This window comes from Podarcis pityusensis, assembly GCF_964106645.2.
Source record: "Podarcis pityusensis genome assembly, chromosome: 15".
Classification (NCBI taxonomy): Eukaryota; Metazoa; Chordata; class Lepidosauria; order Squamata; family Lacertidae; genus Podarcis; species Podarcis pityusensis.
In genome coordinates, this window is record NC_138040.1 from 35,336,594 (window position 1) to 35,356,524 (window position 19,931).

The 19,931-nt window shown below is 43.3% G+C and overlaps 1 protein-coding gene across 1 annotated transcript in view; it reads right to left on the reverse strand.

Moving 5' to 3' along the window:
• Window positions 1-1,226: 1,226 nt before the first annotated feature.
• The window catches only part of NUDCD3 (NudC domain containing 3), a 56,328-nt gene continuing 37,623 nt past the window's right edge, over window positions 1,227-19,931 (reverse strand). The window contains exons 4-6 of the mRNA XM_080982582.1: window positions 19,641-19,784; window positions 8,461-8,649; window positions 1,227-1,775 (exon numbers count right to left, since the gene is read on the reverse strand). Coding sequence (XP_080838708.1) covers window positions 1,665-1,775; window positions 8,461-8,649; window positions 19,641-19,784 — 444 coding nt within the window. The 3' untranslated portion in view covers window positions 1,227-1,664. The remainder of the gene's footprint in view (window positions 1,776-8,460; window positions 8,650-19,640; window positions 19,785-19,931) is intronic.

The window sequence follows — 19,931 nt, forward strand, 5'->3', positions numbered from 1 at the left end:
AGTGGAGATAACACTTACGCCTTTATATGGCCCACTAAGCAACTATGAACAAACCTAAAATGTGTTTTACATTTTGACAGGTGATGTCGTTCTTGAAGCTTTGACTTTCTTGCCAATTTTTAATGGCAGACATGCACATAATATTATTAGATCTGGAACGGCTGCTTTCTCTATGGGTCTTATAACAATTTTTTTTTAAAGGTATGTATATTGCCAGAACAATAGGACAACTTCAAGAGCCATGACTTTTCTTTCCCTCAAATGTATTTCTCACTACCCCCTGTAACAGGTTGCCAGTTTTATGACAATAAGCAGAAATAAGATTCTTAAATTCAAATGGCACACTCTGCCTCCTCTGAAGCAGAATTTAGGGGAAGAGCCACAATTGTACTAAATGTGCTCATAGATTCAAGATAACCTGCTGAGGTGGGCCAAGTCATTGCTATCTGCAGTCATGGGCTGTCAGGTAAGTTTAACCCTTTCTTCCAATGCTATCGTCCCATCAAACCCACCCCCAACCCTGCTGCCGCCACCTAAAACGAAAGCTACATTGGCTTTCTACATGGGATATATATTTTCTGATGTAAATAACGGGGGGGGGGGGGACTGTCAGGACTGCAGTGCACAGGGAAAAGTTAAACCCCACCCTGTGGTCCCGATTTTCCATAAACAGATTTGTTGTTGTTTTGAAAAAAGACAGATAATTAAATACAATCCCACACTTGCTGTATCAGCTAGTTTGGCCCTAAGAGAGGAGGGAGGGAGATAAACTAATGTCTACACTCTGAAGCTTAATATCAAGCACTTTTGGATAAAACTAAGAACAGACTGAGACTCACAGAGACCTGCCGCTCTCTGAGCACCAAGTCATCCAGTCACTGCAATCAGGAGAAGTCTGGCTCTCCCCCCCCCCCCTTTATTTTTCAAATTCAATGCCAAAGCGTCACAGACCACCAGAGATGTACAGTAAAGATACAGCTATCAAGTGTCACCTTCTGTTCTGGCTCCTTTTCAGCTATTAGTCTGAGCCTGCAACATTTACCTCCCACTGCCAGGGCCTCAAGGACCAAACCTAGCAATTAAGATGCTGCTAAAATGACACTGATTGCAGATTGCTGGTGTTTAAAGGAGGCTGTGGTGCCTGGTGCCATTAGGAGATTGGGTTTCCTGAAAGATGGAAGCAGGGACAGAAGACAGCAACAAAGAAACAGGAGAGAATCTCGCCATCATTTGGCCAAACTGCATGTATTTCTGAAAAAGAGGTGGGGGGGGGATACTGCCTTCAATCAACCCCCCTCCCCAAAGCATTCCATTAACAAGAGAGGAGAGGAAATGCTACCAGCAGCTGCTGGTTGCCGTGGTGACACAGTACGTAAGGCTGCTTTTTGCTAGGCTTCCCCCACATACATATTAAATGCACCAACCTGGCGCTGGAGGGAAGGACTCGCTCAACATTGCACTCCCCTCTCCCCCCTCCCCAAAAGCAAACCCACATTCTGGCTATTTTGAAGTCCTTTGTCATTTTGCAAACAAGCCCAGGTAACAAGGCAGGGACAAAGGGGCTGATTGACATCGCTGGCAGGAGGGGAGGAGTGTGGCAGTGGCATCAGTTTCATCCTACTCTCCCCGGCAGGTAGGCAATTCTCCCATCCTCGGTGCCATCATCAAAAGTGCACTGCCCCAGGAGAGATGTTGAACATGGAGGGATCAAACTTCTGGCCTCGGAACGGGGAGCCTTCAGCATCCCAGCCCTTCTTGAGCATCTCGTGGACTTTCTGAAATTAAGACAAGAGTCATGTCACGGTCGTGCAATATACAGAAACCCACCAACTTGATTAATCCTGACTTGCCGGTCAACGGATCAGTTGAATACAGTCCACTGACCGCAGCCAGGTATTATCAAATTATTCAGTGAAACCAAGAATGGCACGGTATAGCTGCCAGCTGCTCTTCCTTAAATTTCATTGCAGCACCATTTGTTAGCAAAGGCAGGAGAGATGGTTCCTTGCTCTGCGGATGGGTCAGAGGCCCATGTAGCAGCATAGCTAAGATTCCAAACAGGAACAGGGATATAAGCTTGGGAAAACTGGGCTTCTGCTTACTTAAAATCCCTGAAATATTTTATTTCTGTTTTAATTTATTTTCTTCTTCTCGGTTCTGTACCTGCAGGCTAACTCTGGTGTTCCACCATTAAGTAATCTTTGATTGCCATCACACAACTGTGCTAGGAATCCTTTTGCTCAGGTGTTCCAGGGAAAAAGCCAAAGAGATATCTACACTGATAAAAGCCTTGGCATTTACCGTATTGGCCTGAATATAAGCCTCAACCCCCCCCCCCCAATTCCAACTGTGAAAAATTAAAGTGCAGCTTATATTAGCGACCTTACAGTATGCAACGCCCCCCCAATCAATTTTAAAGGTTCAGCTTATATTCGGTCTGCGGCTTATATTCAGGCCAATACAGTATGTTCTAAATCCATCTAATTTCATAGTTCACAATGACAGTTAACCCATTTGAAACTAAATTGAAACTAAATCCTTCGAAGACAGAGGTCCTCTGGCTGGGTCAGGATGGTATGGTGATGAGGGACCAACTCCCTTCTCTTGCGGGGGCCCAATTAGTGCCATTGCCTTCCGTTAAGAGTTTGGGTGTAATCCTTGACGCCTCCCTTTCCATAGAGGCACAGGTTACAGCAACAGCCAAGGCAACATTTTTCCACCTTCGCCGCATCAAGCAGTTGGTCCCTTACCTTTCCCGCCCCGACCTGGCCACAGTGATCCATGCGATGGTCACCTCCAGGCTTGACTACTGTAATTCGCTCTACGTGGGGCTGCCCTTGAACCTGTCCCAGAAACTCTAGCAGGTGCAGAATACTGCAGCGAAGCTCCTCACGGGGTCTCTGCCATGGGAGCATATTCACCCAGTGCTTTTCCATCTGCACTGGCTCCCGGTGGAGTACAGGGTCAGATTTAAAGTGCTGCTTTTGACCTTTAAAGCCCTTCACGGCCTAGGACCCTCGTACCTACGGGACCGCCTCTCCCGGTATGCCCCACGGAGAGCCTCAAGGTCCATAAATAGCAACACCCTAGTGGTCCCGGGCCCTAAGGAAGTTAGATTAGCTTCAACCAGAGCCAGGGCCTTTTCAACACTGGCTCCGGCCTGGTGGAACACTCTGTCTCATGAGACCATGGCCCTGCGGGATCTGATTTCTTTCCGCAGGGCCTGTAAGACAGAGTTGTTCCACCTGCCCTTTGGCTTAGAATCAGTTTGATTCTCTCCTCCTCTTTCTTTTTCCTTTCTCCTCCTGTGAAGAGGCTGCATCCTAATGTTTTAATGTTGTATATTAATCTTTTTTTAAATTGTATTTTAATCAGCTTGTTTTTATTATTGGCTGTTAGCCGCCCTGAGCCTGGTCTTGGCTGGGGAGGGCGGGGTATAAATAAAATTTATTTATTTATTTATTTATTTATTTAGCTACAAAACCTGTTGGTAACCTGTTGATAATGTCTATCAAGCCATTGAACAACAAAATCTTAAATCCTAAAAATGCTTTAGAAATATTATAAACTTTTTTTGAAAATATTTGTGGAAGAGCATTTGCTTCACATGCAGAAGGTGCCATCTTCAATCCCCAATACCTACAGGTAGGGATGGAGAGAGACATCTGCCTGAACCTCTGGAGACCCAATGCCAGTCAGTAAGCTAGAGACTGACCAACAGTCGCACTCAGTAGAAATCAAAGATATCTTGTTCAGTGTTGCAAAATCCTCTCCTCCATTTTGATTTGCCATATTTAATATTCCATATTATTTTAATGACAGTTGAATGTTATTTTATTTGCATAGTGTAGATTGTATTATGCAAATTGTCTGATTTATATGATGTTAGCCGCTCTGAGCCCAGCTATGGCCGGGGAGGGCGGGATAAAAATAATTATTTAATTATTATTATTATTTAATTGTTATTATTAGACAGATTCCTTATAAGCAACACAGACTTACTGAAGAATGAACCATGCTACACCAAGGTTGGCAGAGTTCAGGCTTACAATATTCCTCCCCCCCCATAGAATTCTGAGGTTCACCAACCAGAAAGAGGTGCAAAAATAGGAGCAGAGAGAAGTACCAGATTTGGAACAGTAACTTGCTTCGGAAACAGCAACATACTGCACCCCATGAGCCATACAATGAAATAACCTGCATATATGAGAGTACAAATCTACACCAGAGTTACAACAGATCAGAAATGTTAATGCAGAAATCTTAAATTGGCCAACAGAGCTGTAACAAAGCCCATTTCAAAGACAACCAATTAATACTCATTTTACAGGCAATGAACACTGAGGCCTTTTAAAAATACAATTTTATTTGCCATTCAGAGTCAGAAACCCTTGCTGATCCAGACTGCAGTGGGTCCCAATCTATTTTCTGACTACCTCCAAATAAGAAAGGCAAAAGCACATTTCAATAACTTTTTGTGTGCAAGTTCTCTGCTGGGGGCTTCCTTTTCTGTTTTTAGTTGAAAATTTTACGATTCCAGAAATGAACGTGGACAAATTAGAAGCACTCTTCTGACAGATTCCAGGCATGATTTCCCATCACATCCCAACATCCTTACAGAACTTAAAACTCAGACAGGGAGTCTTAGGGGAAGGAGTGACAGTTTTAAAAGCCAGACATTGTTTTCCAACTTAAGACAGATTTTGTGATTTGTGGAACTGTTTCTTCTCAGTAAATCCTCAAGACAGAAATATGCTGAAGGTTTTAGTGGAAATTTTTATCGAATTTTTATTTTCAATTTGTTTGATGCTGGTGAAGATGTTATGACATTTTGTATTTTATATTTGCTGCAAGCTGCCTTGAGCCTCATGAAACAGAGGGCACAGAAAATAGTATGCCAATTTAAGCATACAAACATGGATAAGGCTTTGGATGCTCACTCTAGATTGTGAAATCACACTGAGATGCTTCTTAAGTAGTGAAGAATAATAAAAATATCATAATCAACAACAACGAATAGCTCATTATGCAACAACATACATACGTGTATTGGGAAGACCCTATTCTTGCAAAGACCTCCCTAATCACTGAGTTTAGCATAATGGATGATTGCTGCAAATGGTGCCTCCTTGGACGATAGATCAATATTGACAATTAATATAGCATTCCCCGTTGTCATTCTGCATTTATGGAATTAATATTCGTTGGATATTCACAAGACTCAATAGCCTAGCTCATTTAGAGGGGCTATTAAAACTTTCTTTTTCAGCAGGCTTTTACATTCCAAGTGTGATGAGAGTCAAGTTTGGCTGGAATTATTCTCTTTGCTGTTAAAATAACACAGCTGATTTAGTCTGTATTTTTAATGCACATTATTTGATATTATGTGCTTTAATGCACATGATCTGATATTATAATATCTCTGAGTCCATTTTTTTGAATTCACCAAACTGAAAAGAAGGTTATAAGTAATCTTATAAATACAACAGTGTATCTTTTTGCATGTACAAATATAAAGCAAAATAAATAATAGAAACATAGAATTATAGAACGGTGGAGTTGAAAGGGACTCTAGTCCAACCCCCTGCAATGCAGGAATCTCAACCACAGAACATCATACGTGACGACATCAATTGAAATGCCAAAGGTTTCAGCGTAGGAGAAAACGTGCTTGCTCCATCTTCCGTGTGACAGCCCTAAAGATATCTGAAGATGGCTATCCTATGTCCTCTGAGTCTCCTCTTTTCCAGACTAAACATACTCAATTCCTCAGCCGTTCTTCATCAGGCTTGGTTTCCAGACCCTTGATCATCCTGGTTTCCCTCCTCTGCACACATTCTAGCTTGCCAATATCCTTCTTAAATTGTGGTGTCCAGAACTGGACACAGTACTCCAGGTGTGGTCTGACCAAGGCAGAACAGAGTGGTACTATTACTTCCCTTGATCTGGACACCAAACTATCAGGACGCTCCCCTTGATGTTACAGCCTAGAATCACATTTGATTTTTTTGCTGTTACATCACATTGTTGACTCATGTTAAGCTTGTGGTCTACTAAGACCCCTAGATCCTTTTCACATGTACTGCTTGCAATCCAGGTGTCCCCCACCTTATATTTGTGCAGTTGGTTCTTCCTGCCTAAATGTACAACCTTACATTCATCCCTACTGAAAATTATTTGTTAGCTTTGGCACAGTTCTCCAATTTGTTAAGGTCATTTTGAATCCTGATTCTGTCTTCAGCAGCATTGACTAACCTTTCGAGTTTGCTATCATCTACAAATTTGATGCGTATTCCCTCAATGCCTTCATCCAAATTGTTTATAAAGACGTTGAACAACAATGGGCCCAGGACAGAACCTTACAGCACCCCACTTGTCCCTTTTTCCCAAGATAACGAGAAACCATTAGAGAGCACTCTTTGAATTTGGTCAGTCAACCAGCTACAAATCCACTTAAGAGTTATCTCATCCAGTCCACATTTTACCAGCTTTCCTGGTATTGATGTCAAGTTCACTGGTCGGTAGTTACATGAAACTTCTCTTTCCCCCTTTTTGTAGATGGGGACAACCATTTGCCTGCCTCCAGTTCACAGGGATCCACATCACCTGTTCTTCAGGACTTCTCAAAGATTATAGACAGAAGCTCTGAGATTACATCCACAATCTCCTTTAGCACCCCTGAGTGCAGTTCCCATACCACCTCTTTTCCTATGCTGGGTTTCAGCTCTCTCCCTGCATCCTTTATTCTGCTATCACCAGGTTAAGCACTGTTTCCTTTAGGGCAAGGACAAAGTGTTGAGCAGTTCTGTCTTCTCTCTGTCACCCAGTGGCATTTCTCCATCTTCTCCACACAAGGGACCCACCACTTGCTTGCTCTTGGCTTTGAACATAGCCAAATCAACCTTTTATGTTATTTTTAACTTCTTTTGCAATTTCATTCTGAGCTTTGGCCTGCCTGACCTTCTCCCTGCAATTGCTGGCAACTCATGTATACACTTCCTTCATGATTTGTCCTTCTATTTCTTATATATGCCCTTCTTACACCTCAGCTCATCTGCAAGCTATTTATGCAGTCTTCCGCTTTCTTTTCTTGTTGGAGTTATCTGTCTTTGTGCCTTCAAAATTTCACCTTTAAGAAATTCCCATCCATCTTGTGGACTCCTTTGACTATTTCTGATGAGAGTGCATGTCCAACTACACTTAGCTTTCCCTTGCCTGTGTATGATAAAACCTGAGGGCATGATCACTTCCTCCCAAGGTTCCTTGTACTTTCACTTTGTCGATCAGTTCTTCCCTGCTGGTAAGGACCAGATCCAAGGGAGATGACCCCTTTGTTGCTTCTTTTACCTTTTGGGAAATGAAATTGTCAGTGAGACAACTGAGGAATTTGTTGGAGCTTACATTCTTGGAAAAGTCTAAGTTCCAACAGCTATTGGGGTAGTTGAAGTCTCCTATGACTACTATATCTCTTCTTTTTGAATGTTTGGTAATCTGCTCTAGAAAGGCATCATCCAGGTCCTCAGCAAACACCCACAGTAAGGTTGTTCCCTACAATTTTTACCCATATATTCTCAGGCTGCCTTCCACATTCCGAGTCATGCTGAGATCGAATGACCTGTTTAGAGCACAGCATTTAGGAGTGACATTTGGTACACTCTGGTATTATCATACAGATGACAAATCAAAGGAGTAAAAACACAGAGCTGGTTTTGCGCCGATCTGGATACTTTCCATATTGCTCACAACCAAAGAGCGGAAAGTGGAGTTTTACTGCCATTAGCCCTGCACTCGGAAGATTACAGCAATAATCATTTGGCTAATGCCATAACACACCAGAGACACAGATGCATCTGGCAAGTCTCTCAGAGAAAGGTTATACATTAAATGTTCTACACCTAGATGCCGTTTTGAGCACTGAAAACAGTGGCATTAAAATCAGGTTTGCAAATGAGTCTAGAAAGGATAATTTTGTTAAAACTCGGAACGTCTCCCTGTTAAAACAGCCACCTAGATGATGTTCTTAACTGGAACTCCCCTAGTAAAAAGAAGCAGAAATCAGGCAAGTGGTTATTTACAAAATTGATTTTGCTTACTACACACAAGTCCTACTTAGGATATTTGCTCCTGTATTATATCTGCCATAAAGGAAGATTTTCTGGAACTGGATCACAGAAATTCCCAGGAACTATTTCACACAAGTAGAATTTGGCATTGTGTTTTTTATTCTTTCTTCCCCTCAAGCTGTGGGAGGAGCCCCATGTTACCTACAATGGAAGTGGGGGAACTGTCCTCTCCTTGAAGGACTATGCAAAGTTACCCATTGTGATTTGAAGTCTGAGCTATGGCAGAACCAAAGTACCACAATGATCCAAACAGTCTACCTACTGCATGCAGCACATTAAGAGAAGCAAAGAACTGCATGGTCAGCAAATCAAACAATTTCCTAATTAAGAAACATACCATCTCATGGCTCTGTGGCTTTCCCTGCAGCTTTTGGTGGTAGTCAAAGGATAGCCTGTCCAGCACAGCATGCTCTTCTTCATCCACCGTAGCCATTGAACGTTCTTTATTGATTTTACCAATGTCAATCTGCTCTTCTCCTTCCAAGATGGCACTCCACCAGTATTCACCTACTTTGCTCAGGTTAATCTGGGAACAAAAAAAGAAGCAGCTGTAGTTCAGAGCTAGACAATCAGCAGCAGCCGGACCTGGTCTAGAGAAATATGTCACAGAATCATAGAATTGTAGATTTGGAAGGGAGCACAGGGGTCATCCAGTCCAACCCTCTGCTATACAGGAATATTTTGCCCAATGTGGGGCTCGAACCCCCCAACCCTGAGATCTCACCCTTTGAGTCTCATGCTCTACCAACTGAGCTATCTGTCCTGAGAGTCATGGCTATGTTACTTAGAGATCTTAAAGGAACAGACCAAAAGAATAACCAGAGTTCTGAGGAAAACTCCAAATGCAGGGACACAAATCCCTGTGCCAGAACAGAATTCAGCTGCACCTGCCATTCTAACAAGGATCTAGAAGAAATAACTTATATTATCATCATTTATCCTTTGCCAGAATAGGATACATTTATCACACATTTGGAAACCAATTTCCCAAAAACTTTGCACATTGACCTCCTCCCTGCTTAAACTATCACGACCATTTCTAACAAATGTGACACCAAGATTATTCCATTTCTTCCCAAAGGGCCTCAGCTGAGAAACAGTCTGTTTTATATGGATAAAGGTGAGTAATAATAGTTAAAAATTTACGCTGCTTTATTAGCACTTATTAGACTACTCCGTGATCACTGAAGAGCTCCGTTGTGAAAGCCAGAGGAAGTGTTCAAAATTATTCCGCATACTCCAGTTTTAACTGTTGTAGACGTGTGCCGTGAAATCCTAAGGATGTATACTTTGAAGTATGATCGGTCGTATTCAGTGAGTTTTACGCACAGATTAAGAGAACGCAAGACTGGAGCCTTTGGACAGAGTTCATTACCATACCCTACATCGCTTATTACGCATCGCTTTGTATAAGCTCGGTAAAGTTACTAGCCTGCAAAAAATTGCACTAGGCTGTAAGGTTCACAGCAAAAGGGGAGCAGCCAGCACAGAAACACTAGCTAATTTAAAAATGCCTTCTATCAAGCGGACTGGCAGAGGAGTAACAGAGCAAGCCATTTCTCCCTCTGCCAGTCTGCTGTGCTTCTGCACTCGTCACAGAGGAACAGGAATACCATCTTCTACGGTTAGCATGGCAACCAAGTGGGCTGGCAGATCATACCCTCCTCTACCACCCACCCACTTGCCTGTATGGAATTCCTGGTCACTTCTGGCTACTAGGCAAGCTGTTAAATACAAGGCTGTGTGGGCATGAGAATAGGTATCGGAATTACATGGTGCCTCTATCGCACTTTACAATGGATCACTGTATTCCTTACTTCAATAGACATCATGTGTGTTACTGTGCTAGTACTGAACATCCAGAATTTCCAAGGGAATGAATGAATCATAGAATTGCAGAGTTGGAAGGCACCCTGAGGGTATTTTATTTTATTTCTATTCCGCCCTATACCCAAAGGTCTCAGGGCAGTTCACATAAAGGATCACATACATAAAATCAAAATCCAGTAACACCCCCCCCCCCAAAAAAAGCCAGCATTTTAAAAAGGGTATAGGATGTAGATCAGGTCAGGTAAAGGCCTGGTTAAAAAGGAACATTTTTGCCTGGTTCCTAAAGGTGTACAACGAACTTCCCTAGGGAGAGCATTCCACAGAAGGGGAGGAGGAGGCACACAAATAAGGGCCTCAGAAGATGATCTCAGGGTCCGGATAGGTTCATATGGGAAGAGGCAGCTCTTGAGGTATTGTCGTCCTGAGGCATTTAAGGCTTTATAGGTCAAAACCATCACTCTGAATTGGGCCCAGAAACTAATTGGTAGCCAGTGCAGTTGCACCAGAATTGGCGTCATATGCTCAAACCGTCTTGCTTCGGTGAGCAACCTGGTTGCTGAATTCTGCACCAGCTGAAGTTTCTGAACCATCTTCAGAGGCAGCCCTACGTTTAACGCATTACAGTAATCTAACCTTGAGGTTACCAGAGCATAGACAACAATAATTAGTCTATCCCTGTCCAGATAGGGGCGTAGCTGGGCCACCAACCGAAGCTGATGGAAGGTACTCTGGGCCACTGAGGCCACCTGGCCTCAAGCGACAGCAAAGGATCCAGGAGGACCCTCAAACTATGAACCTGCTCCTTCAGGGGCAGCATAGCCCCATCAAGAGCAGGCGACCTCCCAGCCGTCTGGTCTGAGGAACCACCCACTAACAGTGCCTCCGTCTTATCTGGATTGAGATTCAGTTGTTGGCTCTCATCCAGTTCATTATCGAGACAAGACACTGGTCCAGCACTTCCACCGCCTCACCTGCAGATGTAAAGGAGAAATAGAGCTAAGTGTCATCAGCATACTGCCCACAACGCACTCCAGATAACGCCACCCAGCAGTTTCATGTAGATGTTAAACAACATGGGGGATAGAATTGAGACCTGCGGAACCCCACATTGGAGGTTCCATGGGGCTGAAAAGCATTCTCCAAGCAACACCCTCTGCAATGCAGGAATCTCAACTGAATCATAATATAATGCATATCATGCTTGCAAGGAAACATGCTCAAAAGGACATTTCAGCGCACCAAGAGGGCACTGCTATCCTCCTATGCCCTTAAAGGGGGGGGGGGTAATTTCTCATTTCATTTCACCAAATTACTCTGCAAGCACAGCTTTGGGGTGGTTTCAACACCTGAGTTTCAGCTGTGTTATTGCCTCATCTGATCCATATAGCCAATGGGGCAACAGCAAGGCAGGTTGGCAAGAGCAGACATCACCATCTCTAGAGTGACGCCTGTGTGCCAGCAAGTCGGCTTCAATTTCAGCACTAAACAAAGCACAAAGCATGTAAAATCTCTCACAGGACTATCTCAATGTACCCACCATACGCAACATGACAGGAAGCACCCCATCCGAATTGGTATCGCTAATCCTCCCTTCCAGAGACACAATCCAAGCACACTGATTGGCTATGAGTGACATCATGCCCAGTTTTGTATAGCCTAAAAATTCAAGGGCCTGATTAATTTGCAGAGATAATATATAGCCATAAGTTATGGTGGCAAGAGGCCAAGCTTTTCAGCTATTACTGAACTACGCTTGGATACAGCCAATTGGCTTTTGGCTTCAGTCAGTAACATAATCCTCCTCCTATCTGGGCCAATATCACAGAGCTGGAAAAAAGGTACAGGAAAAAGCAACTAAACCAAAATCTATTGGGATGCATCCCCTTCTCTATGAAGAAAAGTTAAAGCCTTTGGTGCTATTTAATTTAGTCTGGGGGGTGGGGATAAGATCAAGGTTGGCATAAGATGTTTCTACACACACACTCTCTCTCTCCCCCCCCCTTCTTCTTCTTCTTCTTCTTCTTCTTCTTCTTCTATCACTTGTAGCCAAGTAAGATTGTCTTCCATGGACACGTTTTTGGGTTTGGGATGGGTTTTTGGAAGACGCCTGTGCGTGAATTTGTTTTATGCGTGTAGATCAGTGCACATTGACCAACGCACAGTCTTCACAATAAGGCTCTATTCCAATGGGATGAGTATCACGGCAACCGGTAAATTCTTATCTGAAGCCTTCATCTTTCTTCAAAGCATTGTAACATACCGCTTGTTATCTTCCACCTGTTCTGCCATTGAGGACTTCTTGGATCATTCTTTGTCTAGCTCCTCCCCTTTGACCTTACCGCCTTGGGTGACCCTGCTGGTAGTACGAGACTCCCGATGGCTTCGCTCACAAGGGTCATAGGAACATGCAAGCCCACTCACCACAACAAGGTGATGATCCTGTGAGTGAGACACACACACACACACACACACACACACACACACGTGCACACACACACACACACACACTCTATATGAGCTGTGTGGAAAGTAACTTCTCCTTGTCTCATACTACTAGGGAGCACCCAGTAAAGATAATTTGCAGAAGGTGAAAGCAATTCATCTCCTAACACATAGCTTGTGGGATCCATGGTCTTTCCATAAAGGACAACTGACAGATATGGCAGCCAATAGAGCCTCCACATTCAGGGGAAGTATTGATGCTGGGTATCAGATGCTTTCCTGATGTGCATCCTACTATTGTGCAGGGAGGAGAAGGAATCTGGCTGGATTAGGCAACCTTTGGGGCAGGATCCAGCAGAGCAGTCTCTGAAGTACATTGATTGGGAAATTAATATAATCTCGGCTAACTCTTGGTGGTGCAGTGCTTTGCACCAACCAAGAGAGGCACTTCACACTTTGCAAAAAAAAAAGCTATTGCACCAAAGCCCTGCAAGTTTCTTCCAAAGTGCACAGGAGTGGGCGGGAACAAGGCTGAAACGGGTTACACTTTTAGCTGCCACCCCAGCTTGACGGGGCTGCATGGCCTGGGTGCACTTGGAGATGCAAGAATCTGTTCCATGACAACAAAGAAAAAGTAGCTTCGGAGAGACAGTCTGGCAGGAAGAGAAAGCTGCTCTTTGCGAGGCTGCCGGGGAGAGAAGCAAAAAAGGTCATAAATTCCATATGCTGCAAGGAGAAGGTGAAACGAAGAGGCGAGTCACATATTCACTTAAACAACTTGTTTGTCGGCGGGGTGTGGAGAGACAGGATGCACCACAACAGCCCAGACGAAGAGAGCTTCATCTGCGGTAAAGCAATCACACCAGCATGGTATTTCTAAGAAAAGTTTGCATAAGGCGCTGGGAGGGAAAAGGTCCATCTGAGGAAGATTGTGGGAGCACTCTTTGCCTTGGGAACTGAAGCTGCAAAAAGGAGGGCGTTCCAAGGGGAAATTGTTGCTTTTCTCAGAGGAACCCCAAAACATAAGATAAAATACTTCCCAAAATTGCTATCGTTTTTGAGATTGCTGTGGTTCTAACCTGCAACATACACCTCTCCTTAAAGATCTTCAGGAACTCCATAGAATGGTGAGGATTGCAATGTCTTTCCGTATATGCATGATGCAGCCGCATTTGTAATACTATTTGTTCAGATTGATACTCTTTCAGATTGAAAGAATTGTAGAGATGGGGTGGTTTAGCTGTAGCCCTCCAGCTGTTGCTGGACCACGCAGCATGGCCAATGGTTAAAGACAACAAAAGCTGTAGCCCAGCATAATCTGGAGGGCCACAGGAAAGCCACCACTGGAAGTGCCAGGAAAGGAAGACCAAAATGAGCAACAGTTTGGAGCGCCTTCGGGGGACACGATCGAGGTTTATGAAATTATACATAGTATGGAGAAAGTGGGTTGGGAGAAGCTTTTATACCTCTCTTTCTCTCTCCCAACACTTGAAACCCAATGAAACTGATTGGTAGGCGATTCAGGACATACAAAAGGAAGTACAGTGGTACCTTGGGTTACATACGCTTCAGGTTACATACGCTTCAGGTTACACACTCCACTAACCCAGTAATAGTGCTTCAGGTTAAGAACTTTGCTTCAGGATAAGAACAGAAATCGGGCTCCGGCGGCACGGCGGCAGCAGGAGGCCCCATTAGCTAAAGTGGTGCTTCAGGTTAAGAACAGTTTCAGTTTAAGAACGGACCTCCGGAACAAACTAAGTACTTAACCCGACGTACCACTGTACTTCATTACACAAAGTCGAACTCATTTTTGGAATTCACATTGGCTCAGAATGGTACACAATGTAGTGATGACACTGGCTCAGAATGCTTTAAAAGGGGTTCAAGACCCCCTTCCACTGATTTCAATGACATAGGCAATTATTTTCCAAAACCCAGAATCCATGCAATAAAAGAAACCATGTCCAACTCAAGCAAGGGTTACTGCCACGACACATTTGACCTTTGCATCCCCATGAATTTATACCCTTCCTGCCCGCACGTTTACAGGTCAATTCCGCACCTAGAGTCTAAATGTAATTTGAAGGAGCCCTAGGCGATTTTACTTTCTCTTGAAATTTTACAACAGTCCCAAAACACACATAAAACAGAGCACTTGAAAATGTTCAATAGCTGAACCGCTAATAATGTTAGGAGGATGGTTGAAAACAAAAGTTGGCAATGCGGCATTGTGAAAAAGTTAGGGTTGTGCTGTCACCATTCCAACCAAATAACGTACCATCCCATCTGTAGCACAAGATGGCTCGGTACAAACCGTGGTTTGGCACTATGTGAACATGCCTTATGCTTGCATGCTCCCCCTGCTTCTCCTCTTGTGTGTTCCAATTCAATTAAGCAACTTCATCTTTCAGTCATCTAGAAGTGGGATCTTAAAACTGACAAGTTATTTTCGATCACCTGAAGATAAAACCTAACTTTCAGCATTTGCATGCCCTCCAGCCACTATATAGTATTATCCAATTTGGCATTTAGAACACCACTGAAAATTAATCTCCAGGTTTGCTAATATGAAGGCTATCAGCCTTCTCTTTACGTCAGCAATCTGCCTCACCAGAGATCTGTGTGTTCTCAATTGTACTAGAGACAGATCAAAGTAACTGCTAGGTTTTGTATTTTTCAAAATATGTGGGAACAGCCATTGTTCCTTTGTCCCAGCAGCCTCTGCATCCTAAAATCAGTTTACACCATGAGATTACCCTGCCCTGCTGCAATCTTTGGGATTTTTTTTCTTCTGAAGTGCATACTACAGTTTGCCATTATATATAAACTGGAAAGCTATAGATCACCTGCAAATTAGGACTAGTTCATGCTAAAGAGAAGGGGAGTAGGTCTATTGGGAACACTCAAAGGGGAGAGGGAAGTGACTGAGCCTAGAGCACATTCTTCTGATAACATGGGTTTGAATTCTGAAAAAGTAATCTGGATAGCAACCTTTACTTCCTCACAGCTCTTCTCTCAAATCATGCACTTCTATAAATACTATGAACTTGCATAAGGTTTTTATTCAAAAGATGTTGCCCGTAATAATCTTGTCAAATCACTCCTCTCAAAGCAAATATATATATAGTGCACAGGATGTATTCTTTAGATAATTTCCAAAAGAGGACAATAAACGTGGCATATTATGCACGAACATTTGGAAAGTTTTCAAATTAAATTTTTCCTAAATCAATTTTTTACTCAGCTGTTATCAGGCAGCGTTTAAATGCTCAACACTATAGCTGATATTGGGGTTCCTCCCCCCAAATTGAGATGCTGCTGCCATTGTAGCATTAGGAGGGTTGAGATTATTTGAACCTGTGAAATGGTTTATTGAACTGAGCCATTGGGACATTTATAACTTTTATTCTTGTAGGAGGTTGCGATGACCAATATGCTATGATGCTCTTTGTCAGTTGTATAGTTCTGTTGACCTAAAACTGAATAAAACATTTATATATATTTTTTAAAAAAGATGGAGAGAGGTTTTTCACATACATTCTAACCAAGCAGGTTTTTCCCGAGAGCTTGGAAAGGGGAGAAACAAAAGTGTTGTGCCCAACACCCAGCACTGGTTGCTAAAAAAAGCTCCTGTGAATCTATTTTGGTCACACTCTTTGACACACTAACTAGCGTAATGGAGAAGGGTCACACACAAAATTATTATTTACAGGACCAGAAGTTTGGAGAAGTTCCTTGTTCTCCCTTGGTCTTGGTTCTTGAAGCACAGTACTTCCTTTAAATAATTCTGAAAATGCAGTTTCCTCTTAAGTCTGCAATACTTCCTTCCTGTCTAACAAGGTTTTCATTCTGTCAGAAAACAACACCTAGTCTACTTTGGGGAAGGAAGGAAGGAAGGAAGGAAGGAAGGAAGGAAGGAAGGAAGGCAGGCCTCACTGCATCTATGACAACCAGTTCCATGATATATGTTGCTAGAGCCCCCAAACTCTAAACTGATTGTGAAGCCAATAAGAGAACAAATTTGCAACTGCTGATGGAGTTTTTCCTCTGCCTCCTACTATTCAGTTACTCAGTCATCCTCTATACAAAGAGGTCCAAATGCCAACACACTTATTAATTAGCAGATCCAATTAAAATCAGGCATGTGAGTATTTTGATTATCCATAAGGCTACTTGGGAGCATGGATTCTAGAATTTAACATCTTGAGTCTCTTGAACCCAGGAGGGGGGGGGTCAACACCAGTTGGATTGTCCACTCTCCCATCACATGAGACAGACAGACACCTTCTCCTACTGGAAATCTCCCAGTCATCTTTTTGGATAATGCAATATCAAACCTAAAGATGATGAAGTTAACCACCAATCATTGCAAAAGATGGTAAGTCCTCTAAGCTGGTCCTAGGGCTGGATCAAATGACAGCTGAGTCAGGGTAAGATAAAAGCAGTAGGCTGAGTGGGTTTAAGGCATTAAAAGATGCTGCTTCTCTAGAATTCTGGAATTCTTACTGACATTAGCAACAGCTCCCTGAAGGAACTAACAAGCATTAGTCACTTGGTTTAAACCACACAAGCAATGGTCTTAGGATGTTTTCAGCAGTGTTGACATTTTGCCACTGCTTTATACCATGGGATACAGTTCATAAGGTATCCAAATACATTTTTGGGAGTCACAGAAATACATGGATATTATGGTAACACCATATGTTCACAAAGGTTTTTGTTTTTTTTACTACATTTCTTATTTCCAATCCCGGCAAGCAATCAGAAAAGTGAACAATCAAAATTTGAAGCCAACTCCTGTGTACTTGCCTATCATCCTAGAGGTATCATTTGCAAATTAAACGCGTGGGCAGACACACACTCGGCAGCAAAACACAACACTACCAGCACATTACAAGAATGCCTGAACAGCTACCAATAGTAAATAGATGACATCACTGAACACTGGAGGATAGCTTGCCAATGCACTGCTGCAAGCTAAATATAATTATATGAAATCCCCTCCCCAAACTAATCCGCAGTTTTTTGTTGAAATCCTTTCAACTCATTTAGGACAAATTCACTGTCCACACTGTTGTATATCCGCATCTGATAAGTGGAATGAAACACAACACTTTAAAGGTAGGCAGTAAACTTGGCTCACAATAGTGCTATTCCAGAATTATGAGAGTTCACAAGAATATGTTCCTTATATGTCAGTGCAGACCAGTACCTGCAACTAATCTAAGTCACCTGAAACCACACTGAGAATGGAAAAGGTTAAATCCAGATCTGGAGAGATGGCAGGACAGGGCCTGCAAGGACCAATGCTTGGGCCTCCATCACACCGAAAATGCGATAACGGGCAAAGACCTTCATTTGAGCAGCATGTGAAATCAAGTGCCACTTGGCTAAGGCCTCAGCAATTGCCTAATTATCACTTCAAAAAAAGAGCTTGCAGCAGCAGATCAGGATTGCTGCACCACCTGTCATTAGCACCAACTATTGCTCATTAAACCCAAATTTCTTAACTTAGCCGAGCCATGCAATTTTTTTTCTTCTGCAAAAATTTTCAGTAGATACCTGCAACATGCCCCCCCCAAAGCCCACCATTTTCTCCTCTGATGTTTAAAGGTAAAGGTAAAGGGACCCCTGACCATTAGGTCCAGTCGTGGCCGACTCTGGGATTGCGGCGCTCATCTCGCTTTACTGGCCGAGGGAGCCGGCATACAGTTTCCGGGTCATGCGGCCAGCATGACTAAGCCGCTTCTGGCAAACCAGAGCAGCGCACGGAAATGCCGTTTACCTTCCCACCAGAGTGGTACCTATTTATCTACTTGCACTTTGATGTGTTTTCGAACTGCTAGGGGGGCAGGAGCCGGGACCAAGCAACGGGAGCTCACCCCGTCGTGGGGATTCGAATTGCCGACCTTCTGATCGGCAAGCCCTAGGCTCTGTGGTTTAACCCACAGCGCCACCCACGTCCCTCCCCTGATGTTTAGGAGCACACAATCAAGACACTGCACTAGAGTTTAGAAGAAATCCCAGACCCAAGGGAGGCTGAACCAAAAATGAGTCAGCTCTTTCTTCCTTGCCACCTTCATGTCTGGAACTCCCACAACACCTTCTTGTTGGCACCCCCATCTCTCTCTCTCATGGAAGGCACCCTCACTCACAATCCTCCTAGTTCTCCCCTTGGTTCTCATCACCTCCTGAAACTAAGCCCAAGGACATGGAATTGAAAGGAGGTTCTTCATCTGTTTGGTGTCGCATCTTTCTTTCTAGCCTTCCATGCATTCAGGTTTAAATTGTAAGCTCCTAAGGGCAGGGATCTGTCTTTTTTTTTACTCTGTAACACAAACAAGGATGCTGCTGCGTTTTTATATATAAGAAACTGCCATGGACTCAGGTTTTATGTGGAAGCCACAAGCCTAGAGCAATTGTTGCAAATATGGGCTAAAAAACTGCCTTGTAGGAAAACCTTGTAACGAAAGTTTGCATGGAGAAGATCCCAGTTCCAATCAATGGCACCTCCAGACAGGTCTGGAAAGATTCCTGTATGAAACCTTAAGAGAGTTGTGTAAGACAATGCTGAGCAAGAGAGACCAGTGGTCTCATTTGGGATCGTGCAGCTTCTTACATAGCAAGGTTTACCTAAGCCCAAGGAGATATGTTTCTGTGTACTGCAAACAAAAAATATCCGTTCTGATACTCCTCTATTTCTGACCATCTGTGCACTAAACCAGGAGATTTTATGTTATTGTTTACTGTATTTTGACCCCACCATTTCTGCTAGTAGCTCAGGGCAGCAGACACAGATCCCCACCTGAGGTTCCCCAATGAGCTTCATGGGCTTTAAAGGGAGATGAAAATAAAGATAGGAACTAACAATAAGGTCAAGTGCAGAATAAGTAAGAAGCAGAAAGAAAAGGACAAAGCAGAAGGAAGCATACAGCCTAAAGATAGAGCAACAGCAATCCTCAAGTTAAACAGATTGGGGCCCGATCGGTGTACTCGCGTCCATGCAAGAAAAGCAGTACAGCACATGCAAAATAGTAAGTGTATGGAGTGATCTTCTGGTGCTGCTAATTCGGTAGCTCTGTAGCAGAGCTAAGGAAGCAATGTCTCTGTTCCAGCCTTCAAGAAGAACTCTTGGCTTCCCCAAATCAACCCAGAAGCAACTAAAGCTCAGAGATTTTCAAGGGGGAAGCAGACATGTACCGAGAACACACATGCACAGTGAAAAGGAGAAGTTGTGCTTACGAGGATACACTTTCCTGGTTCCAGACTCCAGACAGAGTTCTCTGTGTTGATCTTGTGAGTGAGGGTGCCTTCCATGAGCACACGCGGCCCACTTCCCTCCACCACAGCCACGCAAATTGAACTACTACCGATGTTCACAGAAACCTGGAGGGAGGAAAAACAATAGATAAGAAAATTAGAAAGGTAATTTCACCCTTTGTTGCTCCTTCCAGATGACCTGAATGGAATTACAATGCGGGACAAACAGTGAGGTTTACAGTAAAAGGTAAAAGTACCCCTGACCGTTAGGTC